This window comes from Mauremys reevesii, linkage group 7, assembly GCF_016161935.1.
Source record: "Mauremys reevesii isolate NIE-2019 linkage group 7, ASM1616193v1, whole genome shotgun sequence".
Lineage (NCBI taxonomy): Eukaryota > Metazoa > Chordata > Testudines > Geoemydidae > Mauremys > Mauremys reevesii.
Window position 1 is genome coordinate 108,108,449 of NC_052629.1, and position 21,591 is coordinate 108,130,039.

The 21,591-nt window shown below is 42.4% G+C and overlaps 2 protein-coding genes across 3 annotated transcripts; both read left to right on the forward strand.

Annotated features, from left to right (window-relative positions):
* Positions 1–1,355: 1,355 nt before the first annotated feature.
* Positions 1,356–12,580, forward strand: SEC13 (SEC13 homolog, nuclear pore and COPII coat complex component). The gene is made up of 9 exons (XM_039482302.1): positions 1,356–1,550; positions 3,683–3,727; positions 5,017–5,132; positions 6,339–6,490; positions 7,893–8,026; positions 8,658–8,791; positions 9,379–9,499; positions 10,407–10,553; positions 11,724–12,580. Exons 1-9 carry the CDS (start codon positions 1,548–1,550, stop codon positions 11,832–11,834), a joined length of 963 nt encoding a protein of 320 aa, XP_039338236.1. The 5' UTR covers positions 1,356–1,547; the 3' UTR covers positions 11,835–12,580.
* Positions 12,581–17,912: 5,332 nt separating this feature from the next.
* GHRL (ghrelin and obestatin prepropeptide) lies at positions 17,913–21,581 on the forward strand. 2 transcript variants are annotated; one of them, XM_039547395.1, is made up of 4 exons: positions 17,913–18,114; positions 18,547–18,657; positions 19,226–19,334; positions 21,489–21,581. In XM_039547395.1, the coding sequence occupies exons 1-4, from the start codon at positions 17,992–17,994 to the stop codon at positions 21,509–21,511; spliced, it is 366 nt and encodes a 121-aa protein (XP_039403329.1). In that variant the 5' UTR covers positions 17,913–17,991; the 3' UTR covers positions 21,512–21,581. The 2 variants fall into 2 exon arrangements, with proteins under 2 accessions (XP_039403329.1, XP_039403330.1); XM_039547396.1 differs by having other exon boundaries at positions 19,256–19,334.
* Positions 21,582–21,591: the final 10 nt, after the last annotated feature.

Genomic DNA, 21,591 nt, shown 5'->3' on the forward strand with positions numbered 1-21,591 from the left:
CCCCAATCCCCTGCCTCAGCCCAGAGACCCCTCCCATACCCCAAACCCCTCAACTCCATCCCCCAGCCCAGAGCCCCCTCCATCACCCCAAACCCATCATCCCTGGCCCCACTCCAAAGCCCTCACCCCCTCTTTCATTCCAGTCCCCCAGAGCCAGCCCAGTGAAAATAAATAAGTGACTGAGGGTGGGGAGAACAAGTGACAGAGGGTGGGGGGAATGGTGTGAGTGGAGGGTGGGGCCTTGGAGAAGGAGCAGGGCAGGGGCAGGGCCTTGGGGGAGGGGCAGGGCAAAGGTGTTCACTTCTGTGGGAGTAGAAAGTTGGTAACCCTATTGGAGAGGCTAGTGGATGTTGGCCAAAGTTTAGAAATATTTAGAGCTGGGGTTTTGGTTCAGCTAATTATAAAGATGTTTTTAGCCAGATGTGAACTTCCAATAAGTTTTGAGGCTGTTTCAGTTGAGATTTTGGCCTATCTCAAAGAGTATGGCTGGGCCCTGTTAATTCCTGCCAACTCTAACCCACTGGTGCTGCTCTCTCAAAGACATCGAGTTAATGGGAACAGGGCGGCAAAACAAGCAGTTTAGAGTTTGCCCACACGTGAAGTTGTTCCTGATTAACTGTTCTATGGTTCAGCTAAACAGGAACGAGGCATTTTTATTGCAGACTCAGTGTCCACACCTGGAGTTAATCAGGAACAATTCCCTGACAGGGGCGGCTCTAGACATTTCGCTGCCCCCAAGCAGGGCGGCATGCCGCGGGGGGCGCTCTGCCAGTCGCCGGTCCCATGGCTCCGGTGGACCTCCCGCAGCTCCACTGAAGCCACGCGGGACCAGCGGGCCCTCTGCAGGCACGCCTGCGGGAGGTCCACCGGAGCCGCCTGCCGCCCTCCCGGCGACCAGCAGAGTGCCCCCTGTGGCATGCCGCCCCAAGCACGCACTTGGCGTGCTGGGGTCTGGAGCCGCCCCTGGTACCTGTCCTAGGATTGTCTGGTTTTTGGCTCCTGTGTCTGGGTAACATAGTAGGCAAGCCCTTAATCTGGGTAAAGGGACAGCTGCCTGGTCCGTTTGAAAGGAGAAATGGGAACTCTAGCAGGACATGCTATTTGGCCCCCTGGGAAGTTTTGGGTCACTGCGAGGGATGTTTTAGGAATTAGATCCCCCCTCCCTTTGTCTCATTAACTTCATACTGGAGAGTGAATACTCCCCCCAGGCTAGAGAACTGGCGCTAGAGGAGCTAAGCCTGCCTGGGGGCGGCACTGGGCTGGGCAGCAGCACAGGTTTGAGCGAAGCAGGGCCTGAGGGGCGGCAGTGGGTGAGGAAGCCGAGCCCGCAGGGGTGAGTGACCGCACTGAGCGGGACGTGGGCGGGGAGCTGGGCCTGAGCGGCAGGCGGAACCTTTGCGTGACGGGAAGAAGAGCCTGGGGCTCGTGTTCCCGACCGGGACGGCTTCATCGCCGGACCGGGAGCTGCCACGTCTGAGACCCGCCGGCAGCAGCCGCAGGAACCCGGCCCGGCCCGGCGCCAGAGCAGCGTTAGTGCCGCTGCCGCCATGGTAAGGTTCCGGCGAGCGGCTGATTTCCACCGGGAGGGAGACAGGGCCCCAGGGGGTTGGGACTCTCCCCGCATCCGCGCGCGGCGGCAGATCCATCCCGGGCCCCCCGGGCTTCCCACGGGCCCTTCTCGCCGCATCCCAGGAGGGGGTTTGTCCCCCGCACCCCCAGGCCAGTGGCGGCGGGGGGGGTCTCGCCGCTTTCACCTTGGCCCGAAGTGAGGGCGGGCCCCTCATCTCCTCGTCTGTCGTAGGCTCGCGAGCTCCCACCTGCAGGCCCCTGGCCGGGTGATGTGTCCATGCCCCAGCAGCCCCTTGCTCCAGTTCAGTAGTTCCCCGGCCCCCTTACGCCCCTGTTTACCCTGTTGTGTGATTGGTAGCAAATAAAAAGAAAATCGAGGGAGTAGCCTGTAGGATCGAGAAGATAAAATAAATCCTTTATTTGAAGAGGAAGCAGAAGCGTAGCCCCAGCGGCTGCTGCTCTTGGCTGTTCCACAATCTGCAGGGCCTCTCTAGAAGATACATAAGCTTTAACAGCCATATTGAGCCTTGTCTTTGACATGTGGTAGATGCCTGTTATATACCTAAGGCTTGATCTGCATTATCAAGTTGTGTTGATATAACCATGTCACTCAGGGGTGTGGAAAATCCACATCTCTGAGGGATTGTCTACACTGCACAGTTGTCGCCAAAACTTGTCTTTCGTGGGTACTTAAAAAAGCTCCCCCCGGGAAAGACAAAAGTTTTGCCGACGCAAGTGGCAATGTGAATGCAGCTTTGTTGGCAGGAGCGCTCTCCTGCCGACAAAGCTTATGCTGCTCGTGGGGCTGGAAATATTTTGTTGGCAAAAGTGCGTTCACACATGCTGACTTTTAGCTATAAGGCTGTGTTGACATACCCTTGTCGCTAAAAGCTGCACAGTGTAGACAAGCCCTGAGTGACGTAGTCATACCGACCTAACCCCCAGTGTAGACAGCCCTGTGCCGACAGGAGAGCTTCTCCCATTGACATAGCTACTGCCTTTCACTTAGGTGGATTAACTACGCCAACAGTAACAGCTTGCCTGTTGGCATAGTCATGTCTTCACTGAAACGCTACAGCTGCACTGATGCAGCACTGTAAGTGTAGACATGCCCTTATATAGCATTTTACACTCCAGGGACGTTTGGTATCATTAACCCTGTTTCACAGACTGGAGAACTGTATTTTACAGGTGAGGTACAGAGAGGTGAAGTGACTTATTTGTGGCCTGTTTGTCTGAACTGGAGTAAAAACTCTGGATCTTCTGCCCCTTATTTTAGCTGATACCTAGTGGTCTTGTTGCCTTCTTACAAAGGGACTGTTAGCAAGATGCAGAATAGATGCAAAAAGGCTGACCCTGCCAACCAAACAGGACTCCCTGGTATTCTGAAGTGAGCAGTGCCAGGTGAATGAAGTCAGAATGTGGGGAAGTCCTGCATTCTGAATGTCTGGTGAGGGTATCCTCTTGTCCTTCATCCCCAAAAAGTTACTAGGGGGACTGAACAGTTCAAGGGATTGATGGGTAGAATCCTTTACTTCCGCATTGCTACAGCATGTCCAGTCTGGCTAAGGAGCTGAAATCGCTAGGAGCTGATGGCTGTACAGGCCATGGCTGTGAAATGAGTTTGGTTTCAGTTTGGTTTCCAAACTCTTGCCATTGTGATACACTTGTTGACAGCCTCAGCAAAGACTAGTCAGGGAGATCAAGCTGTCCCTCCTCTAGACGTGGTTCTTCCAGGACAGAGGCAAAAATATTGGTAGGGTAATGTGGGGAAGCTTGACTTGCCAGAGCCTGGGCTTTATCGCTTTCATAAATAAAAGAGAGGACTTCATTCTCGAGGGCCGAGTCAGTGCTAAATTCACACTTACAAAAAACCAGAGCAGAGCATGCCTATTTGTACTTTCTGCGCTTTAACTACAACATTTGCAAAGATAAACTAAGATTGACTTGAGGCAAAGTTCTTACTGAATGGAAATGGGTTGTATCCTTAGTGAAGTATAGGTGAAAACATCTTACCTAGGTATTTTAATATAAAAGCACCCTGGTTCAACTAGGTTAGTTTCTGTATCCAAGTTGGCAGTTGCACTAAATATAAATTATTTTTCCCCCCCAGGTGTCAGTAATTAACACTGTGGATACCTCTCATGAGGACATGATTGTAAGTATTTTATTTTTTTTTAAATAAAAGCTGAGGATTTTTCTTCAGTAAAGCAAAACTGTTTTGATTTTTTCTAAGTGTAGTAGTGGGGAAAATGCTGCTCCCAGTTACCTGTGCCATCCCAGTGACTTCAATGAGGTTATCTTTATGGCACTTCTTAGTGACAGCTTGAGTGAGTGAGTAGTACACACAGGGAGGTAAGGGGATGTGTTACAGCTTTGGCTGGAAGAAAGCAAAAGACAGTCTGGAAAACGGTTAAGCCTGTTTCATATGTTGATAACTAGGGAAGTTGAGGAAGGAGAAACAATTTACAGCTCTCATTGTGTGTAGGCCAGGGTTTCTCAAACAGGGGTCGCCGCTTCTGAAGGGAAAGCCCCTGGCAGGCTGGGCTGGTTTACCTGCCCGTTCCGCAGGTCCGGCCGATCGTAGCTCTGGGCCAATGGGAGTTGCTGGAAGTGGCGGCCAGTATGTCCCTTGGCCTGCACCGCTTCCAGCAGCTCCCATTGGCCCGGAGCAGCGATCCGTGGCCAGTGGGAGCTGCAATTGGCGGACCTGCGGATGGGGCAGGTAAACACACCAGCCCAGCCCGCCAGGGGCTTTCCCTACAGAAGCGGCGACCCCTGTTTGAGAAACCCTGATGTAAGCCGTTGCTTAGAGAACTCAGAAGAATGAAATTGAGGAAGATTAATGTGTGCATGCATACTTGGATAAGGAATATAATAGCACTTTAGAATATGAGTCTTCTACCCAAAAGATTAGGGCCTTCCCTCAATAACTCTGCACTTCTTTGGTGTCATTCGGATCTCAAAATGACTTACATTGATTAATGCAGCCTCTGAGTACACAGGTGAGGTAGGTCAGGTTTTTTTTTATTTTACAAAGGGAAGTTGAAATAAAGAAAATTAAATAACTTGCCCAGGGCTACAGAGACAGTGGCAGAGATTGGAACCCCAGAATACCAACTTCCTGTCTCTTGCTCTAACTACTAGACACTACTACTTTTTCCTGTAGTGGAGTGATATACCCACGTCAGAGAGAAGAGTAAAATACTTTTAATATCTATATTTTTAGCTAACTTTTTTTGTGTTTAGTGCAAGAAAATATCTCTGGGGAATGAAATGATTTATGTGAACAAGATAATTTATAAGCTGTCTAACCTTTTTATCCTACTGCTCTAATTTGGTAAACAGTTCACAATTGTTACAGCTACTTTTAAACATAAAATCCATAATATTTATTAATGCAGCAGGAATATGCAGATATTAATGGGAATCTCCATTATCTTCCAGCATGATGCTCAGATGGATTATTATGGTACTCGATTAGCAACCTGCTCCTCTGACAGATCTGTAAAAATCTTTGATGTAAGGAATGGAGGGCAGATCCTCATAGCTGACCTGAGAGGGTGAGTAAGTGAAATGAAAAAGAATCTCATGTAACTTATCAATGGATTATTGGCATGGCATTGTTTGGTGGGATGATATTGGAATTATTATTATTTATGCAGAATATTATCAGGACACTAATGAACCATAAATTCCTTTATTAAATCAAAAGACTATTCCTACAGTTGCTCCAAACATGCCTAAAAAGTGTAAATAATAAGCAATTTACCACATCCAAACAGTAACAAAACATTTATAAGTGTTTGATCAAAATTCTTACAAATGGGCTAAACCTGGTGGGACTTAGACACATATTGGTTGGCTCTAGCATGGTCAGGCAGGTATTAGTAATGAACCGTTTGAGTTTACTTTTTATACCCTTTAACAAACAAGAGGTGTCATTGCCAATTACTGACTTCAGCTAAAAACCAGTTTAAGACAGTTCACCCTTATTTCCAGTCTAAATCCAGCTACGATTTACAGCCTTTCCTGTCTACCTCTTCCCCCTCCTTTTTGCAGTTTTTTGTTTTGTTTTTCTTCTTTGCACCTGGGTTCACACAGGCCCTAATTTTTGAAATAACATGGCATGTGGGGTGAGAAGATCTGTGTTGGCTTTTTTAAAGACAGATTCTATTTGTCTTATTGCAGAAAACCCTCTCAGACATCCTCTGCACTTCATTGCTTCTGGCCTTTCTTTCAAGCTCTTTCTTTTACTTGCTAGTTAGGCCTTTCTTTACAACACATTTCTTTAACCAAGCTTAAGCTTGGTTAAATTTTCTAATTTTATATTTATTCTACAGGTGAGGTTTTTAAAAAAAAATGATGTGCATAATAATTCATACCTGCACTATGAACTGTGCACTATAAATTCCTCCTGGGAAGTAGTTACTCTGGCTGGCTGTCTTTAAACTTTCCTTGTATTACTGTGAGTGGAGAAATAACTTGAAACCTTGACATCTCTGGTATTCTAGAAATAAATATGCGCTCTTAGTAGCTAGTGTGTGAATGAATATTTGGGTTTTTATCTTAACCAGCGCATCCAAGTTGCACCCTTCATTGCTCTCCTACTTTTATGTTGACACTACAGAGGTGTCTGGTGGTCATTACTTATGAAAAAAATTTGCTTTGCAATTTGTCTTCTGTGAAACAGGCAAGATTGAAAGGGGTTTCTCCCCTTCAAATGCCATGCTTTCCTTATCTCTCCCAACTAATGTTGTTTGTTATAGCCACGAAGGTCCTGTGTGGCAAGTTGCCTGGGCTCACCCCATGTATGGAAATATTCTGGCCTCGTGTTCCTATGACAGGAAAGTTATTGTCTGGAAGGAAGAAAATGGCACTTGGGAAAAGACATATGAATACACTGGGCATGACTCCTCGGGTACGTGGAGTGTTCTAACCGTGTAAATGGGCAGAGGGGATCAAGTGGTATCTTAATTAATCTTTTTGTTCACCTGTCATATAACAATGTGTATGTTCTTTGACAGTCTTGGGTGTTGGAAGGTGACTGGGGTTTAAAATTTTAACATTTTTATTAAATAAGGGGGGTGGGGGGGGAAGGACCATTTCATAAAATACCATCTTAAACTGGCAGAGAGAAGAGTTGTACAATATAGTACTTCCTTCCCTATGTGGCCAATCTCTGGCTTGATAGTTCATTATATATAACATGAACATCATACGAATGGCATTGTGTGCTGTGTGAGATGTCAGGCAACAATGGATCCCTAACTGAACAAGCTTACAGGCAGCTCATGCTAGATGGGTATAATACAGCACATGCTCGATGGGTATAATACAGCACACTACAAACAGAATGGTATATGGTCACTATAGCAGGAATGCTTTCAGAGGAGGTGGGGTTGGTTTACAGTGCAGTTTTTTATAGAGGCTGTTCTGTGAGAGTGGCAGGCCTTTCTCGATCATCGGTCTCCCTTTTTTAAAAAAAACCCCAGACCCTGGGGGTTGCTGTGCTCAGCTTCCTGAGGAAGAGTGGAAAAGATATAGGTGCCCCATCTTGCTGCTTCATGCGTTGTCAGTTTAGTTAGAGTAAGGACTGCAGTATCGGGTCTTTGTTGTGTACCTCTCTGGGCCAACTGAGCTGCTGTTGGATAACACGAGGTACTTGCTTCTTAAGCTGAGCCTGACTTGAAGCCTACACTAAAGGTTTAAGATTCCAGCTCATTAACAGAATATGACTGTAGACTTACAAAAACTACAAATAATGCATTTTGTGGTGTTGGGGGCGGTTTGGGCTGAAGAGGTCTCTATGCACACATCCATCACCTCCCTCAAGGGATCCTCACAAGAAGTTTGTGGCCAGGGGTCACACTAGTTGTTGTGTGCTGTTCAGAATCTCTCAAGTACTCTTGTCTGCCAATGCTGAACACGCAGTCTCTGCCTCACTCCCATTCCTGGTAGGAAGGAACAGGGTTTTGGAACCTGAAGACCATAATTATGCACAGTAGTATGCTCCCATTAAGTACTCACCTGGCACAAACAAATATGGTTTAAAGCAAAATAGCTGTTCTGTTTTCCTCTGAATCTGATGTTGATGCCTAAAACGCAGCTCCTGGCTCTGTTCTGGGGTCTCAGCTGTCATAGAAGAAACTCAGGATTTTAAACTATTCTTAAAAAATCCCTGCAGCATTTTTATCTTCAATAAGGACCCTTAAGCTGATTAAAAAAGGAACTTACTTCTTCTTAGTGCCTTACCCTTGGCTTCCAAAGTGTCATACCAGTCAGTCACCTGATAGTAAACCAATTTTCAATGTTTCTGACAGTGAATTCCGTCTGCTGGGCACCACATGACTATGGCTTGATCCTGGCCTGCGGGAGCTCTGATGGGGCCATTTCATTGTTGAGCTACACAGGCGATGGGCAGTGGGAAATCAAAAAGATCAGCAATGCGCATACTGTAAGTGGTATTTCTATAGCTCCATGAACATGCATGTTGCTCTATAGGCACACTATTGCTGCCCCAAAGGGCTTACAGTCTAAGTCAAGACCGAGAACAGCGAAGTGACACCCACTTGGTGAGGGGAGGAGGTTTCCCAAGATGAAACATGGCAGAGTCTTTGTTAAAAGTAAAATATATGCAGGAAGCTATCGTACATTGTGGACAGTAAAATAAAGTAGAAATGAGATATGATTGCAGTGCCAGCTCTGCCCAGTGACTTCAAATGTTGCCTTTAACAATAGTAATTCAAAGCTGCAGCACTGTTTTACCTTAGTAAAAACAGACGGTGGTTTATCTAGCCACTTGCATGTGAAAGGTGTAGTTTTGTCCAATAAACCTCCCCCGTGTGCCGCCCCCCCGGCCATTCCTGGCCTTCTCAGTAACTGTTGTGTTGAGATTAGACCGTAGCTGGTCTGCTTGCTCATCAGATTTTAATACAGCATTGTGTAGGAAACTTAGATTCAGAAGTCATCCCTGGATGTCTGCTCCCCTGGAGCAGTATGGAAGGTAGAGATGATATCTCTTGTAACTCCAGCATTTTTAATTTTAAAGGGTAAGAAATCTAACAGTAAATTCTCTTCTTGCACAGATCGGCTGTAATGCTGTTAGCTGGGCCCCTGCAGTTGTACCAGGAAGCCTTATTGACCAGCCATCTGGCCAAAAACCAAATTACATCAAAAGATTTGCATCGGGTGGCTGTGACAACCTCATCAAGATTTGGAAGTAAGTATCCCCACTGTCTGAATTAGAGACTTTGTTTCTTTCCTCTTCCTGTAAAAGGGAACAGTTTCTTTGCTGATCCCCCAAATATGCCATTGTTGGTATCTCAATATTTTAAGCAATTCCATGTTGTCTTCCATGCTTTAAAAGCTTTCATCTTAACAGTTCCATAACTTTTTTGCATCCTATTGCATTATTATGGTGGTCAATACTCAACACAATCCTGCTTCACTTTATATAGTGAGAAGCAGATGTACTTTGGACTTATTTTTCACTGGCTGTGACCGAAGTTGTTGGAATATAATTCCAACTCTGTTGAGCCAAGAGGTGAACAGACCATGGAAACTGAATGCTCTTTTTGTCCCTAGAGCAACTGTCCCTTCAAGTCAGGCCTGTGTTACACTGAGGGGGGAGAAGAAAGGGATGTTTATGTTGCCAGCATTATGGATAAATCAGACACCCTCTCAGGAGTACTGAATGCATTATAAAATTCCACCTTCCAAAATGGGAGATGGAAGGCAGAAACAGAGAAGTTGGGGATGTTGCTGCTGCTCCTTTCTTTGCATGAATATGTCTTACAATCCCTTCAGAGAGGAAGATGCCCAGTGGAAGGAAGAACAGAAGCTGGAGGCTCACAGTGACTGGGTCCGAGATGTAGCCTGGGCTCCCTCCATAGGTTTGCCAACAAGTACCATTGCCAGCTGTTCACAGGTAAGACTCTCATCTGTGAGAAACATGCTGGCTCTGACAATGCCACCCACTTCAGGATTGCTGTGCTGTATGAAAGGTAATCAAGTAGGAGAGAGAATATAGCTTTTTCATCTCTAACCAGTCGTCATGCCAATCCATTGTTCTAGAATGTTGTGCCCCATCTGTACTTAGCTGTCCTAGGTTTCCACTACTTCCCTTAAGAAATTTTTACGGAGTTTGAGCTCAGATGCTTAACGGACATATTTGACAAGAGTGAAGGAGTAGATCAGTGCAGCAAAGACAGCCATTTGATAGAGTAAGGAAAAAGGGGGTACAGGAGTTCCATCAGGAAGTGTGGTTCTAAGCTGAAAAGCTCTTAATGACTTGGGATCAAACTTGCCCATTTCACAAATAAAAATATTTTCCCCCAAATTGTTAGCCCTGCAAACAACCTGAGATTTGAGAGTCCAGTCCTCCTTTCAGGTTCCTATATCCTCAGCAATAATAAAGATTTTCCAAATGGTATTTATTGAACAGTTCCATTGCTGCATGTGCCAGAGAAGAACGAGCTTGCTTTGTAAGACTGGCAGAATGAAAAGTAACAAGAATGTATTTATGGCAGAAAATTCAGCTGATGTGACCCAGAATGCTCAGAGAGCAGATCTCTTGAGGAGGAATATGTCAATAGCTCCTCTTTAATGTTTCTGCATTTTTCATTTACACCTCTTAAAAAAACCAAACCTGTCCAGAACTGTTGTCGTCATGGTGTTTTTAAACAAATGCACATAAAGTGACTTTTTTTTCCTCCAGATTATGTTATAGCTGCTTTTTGAAGTGAGCAGAGTGCAGCTATAAAGCCCAGATAATCTTGTTTCAGTATTGTGATGTGCCACCATTGGTTCTACAGACTTGTTTTGCTTTTTCCCAGGATGGCAGAGTGTTCATCTGGACATGCGACGATGCGTCTGGAAATTCATGGTCACCAAAATTGCTGCACAAGTTCAATGATGTAGTCTGGCATGTTAGCTGGTCTATTACTGCAAACATTCTTGCTGTGTCAGGAGGAGACAATAAAGTGAGTGCTGTGGCTTGAGCTTTGCGTGTGGCTCTTAGTAGAGCTAACTGATGGAGCACAATGCTAACTTAAGCTCTGAACTGTTAGGTGCTTTATCCAAATTTTCAGTTGAGCCATATCAAGAAAGAGACTTCTGGTGTAGTCTCCAGTCCAGCATTAAGGGCTTTTTTCATTCTTGTCTCTGGTGGATGTACAAGCCAGTGCTCTTAACAAAATACTTTAAAGCCAGTTGAAAATAAGATTCTCTTTTGTTCAGTGAAAGAGTTAAACACCTGATTTTTAAAACACTAGAAAGCTAAATTTTTTTGGAGTACACCTCTACCCTGATATAACACGAATTCGGATATAACGCGGTAAAGCAGTGCTTGTGGGGGCAGGGCTGCGCACTCCAGCGGATCAAAGCAAGTTCGATGTAACATGGTTTCACCTATAATGCAGTCCAGATTCTGCTGGTCAGTTTACCAGCTACCCTCACCTAACTGAGATGATCAGCAGTAGCATCACAGAGAGGACCATCTTGATCTGGGAATTCAGTCTCTTGTATTAGGTTTCATTTTTCACATTACCAGTCACATGTGAATCTAAGTGAGGTGTTTTAAGTCTTTCTTCTGATCTTGGAACCTTCTTATCCTAAGTATTCTAGTACTACCTATTTATTGTACATTACCTTTCCTGTTCTCTTCATCAGAAAGGCCAAACTCCTGTTCAACTACTTAGCACTGCAGTTTGTCAATCCTTTCTGGGGTATGGAAATGCAGCATACCATGGGATGCAGTATAATTAGAATTGGGGTCCAGTATTGTTTGATGGCAGGTGGAATAAGACTTGTATGTATAACTTCAGTTAGTGTCTTATATAGGATATTAACATACCATCCCTTCCTTGTGCAGTTATAACTGTCAGAACTTATGAATTAGGATGTCAGTTACTGTCTGGGTTGAGAGCATTATGAAGAACCTTTTATCGTTAGGCACAATCAAGTGGCTAATTATGGAGCCATATCAAGAGGTGCCCAGAATCAGCAATATGCAGAGGCGTTTTTAAAAAGTGTACAAAAGGAACAGTGGTGGGGAAAGACCATGTGGTGTATAGTGAACTCCAAAAGACGGGAGTGGAAGAGTACTGGTATTTTACTAAGGCTAATACTTCTCCTTCTTGATCTGTTTTCAGGTCACTTTGTGGAAGGAATCAGTAGACGGACTATGGGTGTGCATCAGCGATGTCAATAAGGGCCAAGGAGCAGTGTCTGCTATTACAGAGGGTCAGCAGAATGAACAGTGACAGATGGATTTAATAACACACTAGTTGCAACGCAAGGAGATTAATCACTTAAAATGATTTATATGACCCTTCTAGATATAAGAAAATTTGATGAACACCCTGTAACCATTTATGGTAAAAGCTACAAACACAGTATTGATCATCAGCCTTAATGTCAGTTTTCTGAAATTGAAGATGAACTATACAGGAAAATACTGTGTCCTGTGCTGTTCCTTTCTGATGCGTATTCAGAACCTCCCTTCCCCTGCTTGAGCAGGGTCTGACTTGCTCTTTTGGCTGTAGGACTTTGGCTGACTAAACTGAGGACATGACAGATAAGTCCTGAAACTTGAGCTGTGGCTCTCCTGGTGGAAAGGAGCCTCTGACCAAGGCCCAATATCTCCTTCTTCAGAGGAGGCTAGGAAAGCTTTCAGCTTGAGCTGTGCTCTCACCACTCAAGTACTGTAAAGACTTGCCAGAGTCCTTCACGAAAAGAGAATCAGATCCTGATCTCTAGTGAAAACAACTTGGGGGTAAGATGAAGGACAGCACAGAGACTACCTTCATATGCAAAGGAGCAGTGAAGTGTACAAAGGTGTTGCTTTATAATTTGCCTTTAAATTAGGCTGAAAGCTCTTATTTAAAAATTTCCCAAATCTTCAAAGCTATTAATTTTAAACTATTTCTCTTTTAGACACTTTTGTGTATTGTACCTCAGGTGTTTTTTTGGTTTAAATAAAAATGGAATAAAGTCCTATTGGTTACAACCCTGGTGTTCTGTGTGAACTCCTGAGAAATAATATGTAGCTCTCATATTCGGCAAATCTCCAAGCTCTTTACAAAGGTCAGTAGTATTATCACCATTTTATAAATAGGGAAATAGAGGCACAAGGAGGGGAAGTGACCTGCCCAAGGTCACCCAGCAGGCCAGTGGCAGAACAAGAAATAGAACCCAGCTTGCCTGAGTCAGTGCTCTTTTGACTAGGCCACACAGCCTTTCTTTTGCAGTGTTTTTACCATGAGTGTCTATCCAGTGTCCAGTTAGCCATTCCCCACTACTATCCCTCCCTTTTACTGCCAAAAAAACTCAGATTTGTGACCAGCAGTAACATCAGATGGCTGCTGGAGACCCTTCCTGATGTGCCTGAGGGCATCTGCTGTACTATTAATAACTGGGGGACTGAGGCAGTTCTAATAAAACCCTGAGCAAGGAAATAGAATAAAACTTGTTCTCTTGGCACACTCTAGTGCAGCTATCAGCAGTGGGTGTCTCGCCCTGCTAGTATTACCTTCTCTGGTCTTCACTTGATGTAATGTGGGTTGTCGGGGGAGAAAGCAGTAAGAAGAAAACTAAAGTTTGCTCACCTAGCTTTGGTTAAAGCCCTAACCACTAGCTGACTTTCCTGGAGTGAAATATATTTTAGCACCACACAAGTTTCGTTTATGAATATTTTCAGATGAAAGTTGAGAGCAGTTTTCATACCCTTTCTCCATCAGCAAGAGGTGCTGCACTGGGTCTTTGAGCTGTATTTCTGCTTACAGCAGTTATCGCCCTCCTTTCTTTGCTACTCCTTCCCAATTGCACTGAAAAGACATGGCAGAGAGGGACTTCACACAGTACATAGCTGCACTGGGCTGTGTAACATTCCTTTTTATGTTTAGCTGCACTGTTGGCATATGCAAAGAGGAGAAACTGAGTTATCTAAGATCAATATTTGCTGGGACATTACAGATAAAGTCTTTTTAGAAACACTATAGCAAAGGAGTATTTCCATTTTTAAACCAACACTGACTTAATACCCAAAGCTGATTGGAATGATATTTTTCCCGTACATGATTTTAAAATACCTTCTTCCTTTTTATGGTTGTCTGGTTCTCGGCAAAAACACATGCACTCAGTGTCTGTGCCTCACTCCTCAGGTGTTCAAATGGATGGGTGTTTTTAGAAAGCAAACCTTTTTATTCCATAGCCATCACTTTAGATCCTCTACCATCAATCTTTCCCCACCAGGCTTCTCACCTGCCTATTGCAAAAGCATTTTAACCTCTCTTTACCCAAGCCCCTTACCTAATTAGTAAGTTATTCAGGACCCTTGCCATGGAAGCTGGCTTCTTACCCAATTAGAAGTGAAAATGTACTCAACTATAAAGCTACCACTTGCAAAGTCTCAAACTATTATTTGTGCTGTGCCTACCACACAAAACCTTCATGGTCCTGAATCATCCAAAGCAGAGAGTTAGGAACCTCTTCTCCCAAAGAGCTCACAGGTACAAGCACAGAATGAAAGACCATGCCAGGGCAGCTCTGATTTTCAAAACCAGGTTTAGAAATGAAAACAAGTTTGTCTTAGTTAATCTTACCCTAATGGGACTTAACAGGCAAGGTGCTTTCTGAGGGAGCTGGGGCCCAGACTGTTTATAGTTTTAAAGGTTACTAGTTCTTGAATTGCAAGCACAGGCATTATGTCCCCAAATCCAAGTGTTAAGATTGTGGTTAAACTTACGAATTGTAGATAAAATTAAGCACATGTGTAAGTACTTTGCTTGAATTGGAATTTATGGACCAGATCCTCAAAGATATTTAGGCACCTAACTCCTATTCTTAAATATCGGAAGATCTGTGACTGTATGCCAGGGTGATCAAACTTACTGACCATCTGAGCTGCACATCATAATCTTCAGAAGTTCAAAAGCCGCAAGACAGGCACAACCTGCCGACTGGGGCACAGGACTTCACTCTGACACCCCCCCCCCATGGGGCTAAAACTGAGACCCCCCCTCTCTGCAAGGCAGAAGCCCCTAGTCTCAGCACTTTGTTGCAGGGCAGAAGCCCCAAGCTCCCCTGCCAGTCTGGTAGATGGAGAATTGGGGGCATGGGGGGTGTGTGCCTCAGGAAGCACATTAACTGTAAAAGAGCTGCACATGGCTCATGAGCTGTGGTTTGGCCACACTGGCTATATGCTTACAGCTTCTTATCACATTATCTTTAACAATACAGTTACATATAGGTGGTTCCAGTTAGAAATGATCAAAAAATGAGGTTGTCAATTTTTTTTCCCCTAAGACAAATGTCATGATAAAGTTTATCTATGGAAGACTTCACAACAAAATTAAAAAATCCAAAATATGAAAATCAAAATGTTTGAAAACAAATAAATGAAATTAAGAACATCAATTACTTTATTTTTTACCCTTACCCCTCACTTTCTCACCTGCAGCAGAATGTGAAAAGGACATATTACAATGAGTTTTGTGCCCTTTATTTATGATGGCCTGAAAGTTTGTTTTTGTTTTATATTAAAACCATTACTCATTTTACATGTTATTTGCTGGTGAATTAATGTGGTGACTATTACAAGCAAAACCTAAGCATCTGAGATAAGAGGTTTTTAACCAGTCTGTTTAAACTTTTAAAGTTTTAGCACCCTATTTATCTCCAGCTACTGCCAAAACACTTGAGAGAAAAGGTCTCTCTTTGAACATAGGAATTAAGAACATTAAAACTGCCATAGCGGGTCAGACCAATCGCCACCTAACTCAGTAATGTTTCTGACAGTGGCCAATACCAGAACTTCGGGGAGTGTATAGAACAGGGAAACTGGAGCGATCCACCCATCTTCCCCTCCTAGCTTCTGGCAGTCAGAGGTTTAGAGACACCCTATGCATGGGGTTGCATCCCTGACCATCTGGGATAATAGCCCCTGATGGACTATCCTCTATGAACTTTTCTAGTTCTTTTTGGAACCCTGTTATACTTTTAGCCATCACAACATCCCATGACAATGAGTTTCACAGATGGAAGATTGTGTGAAAAAGTATTTCCTCATTTGTATTAAACCTGGTGCCTATTAATTTCATCGAAAACCCTAGTTATTGTATTATGGGAAGGATAAACAGTTCTCTTTCTACACCATTCATGATTTTACCTACCTCTACAATATCTCCCTATCTCATCTCTTTTCTAAGCAGAGCAGCCCTAATCTTTTTACTCTCTCTTCCTAGGGAAGCCATTCCATACCCTGATCACCTTTGTTCTCGTTCTCTGAACCTTTTCCAGTTCCACTATATCTTTTGTGAAAGGGGGGGACTAGAACTGGACACAGTATTGAAGGTATGGGGACACCATGGATTTATACAGTGGCATGATGATATTTTCTGCCTTATTTTCTATCCCTTTCCTCATAGTTCCTAACACTGTTAGTGTTTTTGTCCAGGGCTGTGCATTTAGTTCGTTTTCATAGAATGATCCACTGACACTCCAAGATTTCTTTCTTGAGTACTAACAGCTAAATTAGAACCTGTAATTGGGGAAAAATAATCCCTACTTTATACAATGTGCATTACTTTGCATTTATCAATTTTGAATTTCATAATTCATGTAAAAAGAATAGGAGTACTTCTTTTTGCTGATACAGACTAACACGGCTGCTACTCTGAAACCAATAATCCATGTAGTTGCCCAGTCACCCAGTTTTGTGATATTGCTGTGTAACTCTTAGTTAAGTTGAAAGCTGATGACAATTTTGAATAATTTTGTATCATCTGCAATTTTGTCACTTCATTGTTCATTCCCTGTCTGAGCTGTTTCCATTGGGAAAACTATTTATTCCTACCCTTTCTTTCCTGTTTTTAACCAGTTACCGAGCTATAAGAGGACCTCCTCTCTTATCCCATGACTACCTGGTTTCCTTAAGAGCCTTTAGTAAGGGACCTTGGCAAAGGCTTTCTGAAAACCCACCAGGGATCAGAATAGCAGTCTACCTAGTCCAGTATCCTATCTCTGACAGGCACCAGAACCCTCCAGAAGGCATCTGGGGAATAATCTACCCCCTAAACAGGAGTCACCTTGATTGCTAGAGGTTAGATATTGGCTGAAGCATGAGGTTTAATATCACTTTAAAATTTTTTTGTCACTAATTATGACAACTCTGCCAATTCTTTATCCATATAAATATCCAATCCCTTTATTGAATCTAATTAAATTCTTTACTGTAATGTCAGAGTTCCAGATTAATTACATATGTAAAAAAGTATTTCCTTTTAGTGGTTTTGAATATCCCACTTTAAATTTAATTGAATGTCCTCTAGTTCTTGTGTTAGGAGATAGAACTACAGCTCCAGCTCTGTAGTCTCTAAACCATATGCTTTTATCATGTCTCATTCATCTCCTTTCTCCAGGAGAAACAATCCCAGTCTTTCCAATTTCTCTTCATGTGAGAGGTTTTTCCCAGCCTTGGATTACTATTCCTCCTCTCTAAATCCCCCTCCAGTTTTGCAAAAGTGATAGAGAAACACACTTGCACCCCAGCTACTGAGGGCTGAAAGCCCCTCCCAAGTTTGAGCCCTCCAACAAAACAAAGCAAGGCAACATCTGATAAGGTAGAACATAGGCAAAGAACTCTAAGGGGGAAATTTAAAAAAAGGAAACAAAAAACATACGCCTCCCAATTTCATTTTCCATTATAGGTCACAAACATAGCTTCTCTATATCTTAGATACACTCCTTTGAACTATACCAGTCCAACTATGCATAAAAGTATTCTTAGGAGAATAAAAAACAACTATTTAATCTTTAAGTAAATGGAAAAGTCTCTAAATTAGGCTCTTATCTTCTTTAAAGAGTCACTACAATACCCTGCAGAAAATCTAACACAGCAACAGATCTATGCATTATTTTCACTGGATGTTGATTTTGTCACAATGACATGAGCAGAGCAAGTTTCCAAGGAATTCCAAATACATGTTGGATTGCATTTGAAAAGGTGTTTTAGCACAAAACAAATACTCCAGGCACTATATAAATGCTTAACACCAGCCATATGATAAACAAGAAATCTCAGGTAGGTAACCTTTGAGACTGCCTTTTTTGTTTTCCTACACACATCCTCTCTCCTGTCCCCTCTCCTTCAGGTTTATATTTTTTTACTTGTGGAGGGAAATAAGGTAAGTTTCATACAATTGTATTTCTTATTAAAGTAATAAACTCACCTATAAAAGCTGGATCTCCATAAGGCGACCAACTACCTCATATACATCTACCTTTACTAAACATTACAAATTTATCTGAAAGTTCATGAAAAATTGGGGGTTGAATCTGGACTCAAGGAAATAAAAAGTGTCACTAAAAAGCATATTATGTTTTCCTATCTTTATTAAGTTTTCAGGTTTGATATAGTCTATGCTCAAGACACTCATGTTTCTCAGAAGCACTATGCTGGGAATTCTCCTTATCTGCATTCTCTGGACAGAGACTACTATGGCTGGATCCAGTTTTTTAAGCCCTGAATATCAAAACACACAGGTAAAATTAGGTATATTTTACTCTGCTTCCCTAACTACTTCTTGAGACAAAATATTTTTTTATATTCAGAAAAACTTAACAGACTGCCTCAACTTAAGAAGGTACAAGTTCTGCCAGAGAAGAGGTTTATCCCAATTCCTAGATGAATAACGTAAACCAAAAGGGCTGCATCCACAGTAGGAAAATTAGGACCCACAATTCTGTAGTGGTGGCAACAAAGGGGGATGATGTACAGGACTTTGAGGACTTTACCACTGCTTACAGCGAGGTCAGAAAACAGCGTAGACAAAAAAAACCCTGTCTACACTACCGCTCCCACCTAATGAAGCTGCCCATATGGTGAATTATGGGCTCTAATTTTCTTATTGTAGACAAGACCTAATTGTTTGTCTATGGATAGAGTATTTACACTTTGTTTTGGTTACTTTCCAGCAACGAAAGGATCCAAAAAAGCATACAAAGTTAAACCGCCGGGCTGCAGACGGATTTTTGGATGCAGATGCAAGGCAGGCAGAAGGAGACAACAATGAAATAGAGATTAAGGTTTGTATTTTACAGTCAATCTAATATGAGTTTTTAAGAGGGTTTGTTTTGTATATGCCCACATAATACAAAATGTAATAGATTGTGATACACAGAGGTGGTACAAATCAAAACTATATGGATATCTGATTTGAGAAGCAGTTAGAAAATTCACTTGAAAATGGTAACCATAGTTAATCTTTAAAAAAAATCTAAAGCAGTTTAAAATTTATTGCAATTGGTAAAACTGCAACCTCCTACTGAAGATTTACACCCATTTCAAATTACATGTGCAATAACATTTCACTTTGTAGATTTCCTTCAGTAATCTCATACTTTGCTGTACTGTTTTATTTACAATAGCTATACACAGGGTAATTCCTGTTCCTCCTGTATATAGTTATTTCAACCACAAGTCAAGTGGGTGCTTAGCGGGAAAAAGTTTTCCTCATTTTCAAGAGAGCTCAGCTAACACTGTTCCCATCAATGTAATCAGTCTGCAAAGCCTGTTCACCCAATAGCAGAAAAGAACTAAACTCTCTTTAAGGAAACTGTCAACTGAGGTCTTCTGGTTTGGTGTTTTCATTAGCTTAATGTTCCCTTTGAAATTGGTGTCAAGATAACAGAAGAGCAGTACCAGGAGTATGGACAAGTTCTGGAGAAGATCCTAGAGGACATTCTTGCAGAAGACACTAAAGGTACTTCTCCCTCCCACATCCCAACTCCTCTGTGCGGGACAGGCGGGTGGAGAAGAGTGTTCCAGCAAAAGTTCTGAAAAAAAAAAAGGTTATATCTATAATATATATATAAAACAGGCCAAGAAAGAAGAGAGCCACTTTGGGTGTTCAACATGACACTCTGTAAAGGGACCTGATTTTCAGGTTAGGCAAATAGGATCCCTCAGTGTTTTATTTGAGAATCCAAAAATAGAAGCACCTAACATCATGGATTACTTTTGAAAATCTCAGCATTTTTTCTGCCTCCCACAAGCCAACACCTTCATCTCTCTGGCAGTGAAAGACCAAAACAAAAATGGATAAAAATCAATGATTAAAAAAAATCAGATTTTATTTAAATCATTTTTTTTATAAAATGCTTTTTGTGGAAAAACCTATCTAAAGATAGTTTTAACATATATCTTTGAGCTATAATGTCTCATGATGGAATAGGGATTATAAATTCTAATTCTATAGTATGAGACAATATATTAATGTAATGTTTAAGAACAGTTTTGTAAATGAGTTCCAATAGTTCATGGATTAGGGACCCACAGGCTTCTGTATAGATTATTTAGGTTAATCTTTCTAGCTACCCAATGGGACTCAGTGCTCAGTCTAGAAGATATTATCAGAGATGCTTAGTTTTGCCGTTCTCAAACTGTGGATTTGTCGCTCCAGAGATAACATGCTTGTTAATAGCAAAAATGTTTTTAAATAAATAATATATAGAGGTGAGAAATAACAGACCTCAACTCTGTCCCTCTGCAAATTTGTGTACACAGAGTCAATCCCTTACCTCTCTCTAAGTGCAAAGTTTCAAAAAGTTTGACAAATAGAAGATTGTTGGGGGTGGAATTGATCTGGACAAGAAGTAGTTTGGAGATAAATCTGAGAAGCGAGGGACATACACATATTTTGTTAATATTATGTTTGCTATTGAAGAAAAAAATCCTGGATATTTAACATTGTTGTTTTAGTTAAATAAAACAATTTAAATGTCTGTCTAGTGATGTTCTCCTCCTAATACAGCGTAGCAAGAAAATCCTCCAAATACTAATAATTTACCTGTTGAAATGGAGATAGTTCACCTCCCAATGAGTTCATAAATATCTGCCTCAAATTACCTTTGGTAAAAGAAATAACCAGGCAACCATTCATTTTCTGATATAGCTATAAAACTAAATCTGAAAAGTTTTCAAAATAAATCATTATTTAAAAATGTATAGTGTGTAACCTTCTAAAAATGAAACCTATATCTCTCTCTGAGTTGTGAAGAATATGTATTAAGGTTATAACAACCAACAAGAATGCACTTGTATGTAGTAAACCATGATTAAATCTAGTCTTCCTGACTAGTGATTTAAATCAAATCCACCCTGACCAAAACTATGCATTAGCAGTGAAAAGCAAACAAAACTCATTTTAGATGCCACAGATACTATTTTGCGGTCTCTCCATTCCACTGTACCAAGACCAAGTGTCTTATCCTCACCTTCAACGCCCTGGTGCTTCTCTCTGCTCTTCTATTGTGTTGGCCCTTCACCCTCTCCCAGCAATGCCAGTTTTGATCGTCTGATTGTCCATTTCCTCTACAAATTTCTTTGTGCTTTTTTCTGCATGGCTCCTTAAGCTTGAACGGATGGATCTGCATGGCCACTTGAGGTATGTCCAGACTACCCGCCGAATCGGCGGGTAGCGATCGATTTTGCGGGGATCGATATATCGCGTCTCATCTAGACGCGATATACCGATCCCTGAACGCGCTCCCGTCGACTCCGGAACTCCACCGGAGCGAGTGGCGGTAGCGGAGTCGACGGGGGAGCCGCGGACGTCGATCCCGAGCGGTGAGGACAGGAGGTAAGTCGGGATAAGATACTTCGACTTCAGCTACGGTATTCCCGTAGCTGAAGTTGCATATCTTACCTCGACACTGCCCCCCAGTGTGGACCAGGCCTTATTCTGTCCTCCTTCTAGTATCTTCTCAAGCCTCACTTCTTCCAAGTCTCTTAAAAGAAGTCAGTCACTATAATTATCTAATAGCAGCAAGTATGCATAGAACTGTGTGTATGTCTCCCTCTCCCCCACTTTTCACATGCTGCTTAGTAACACATACAATAAACTTTTTTTTGACAGGGACTACATCAACAGGACTTTGATCTTGGTTGGGCCTCTGGGAACTACTCTAATGTAAATATTAAAAACTAATGGAAAAATTAACACATGAATTACACACCCA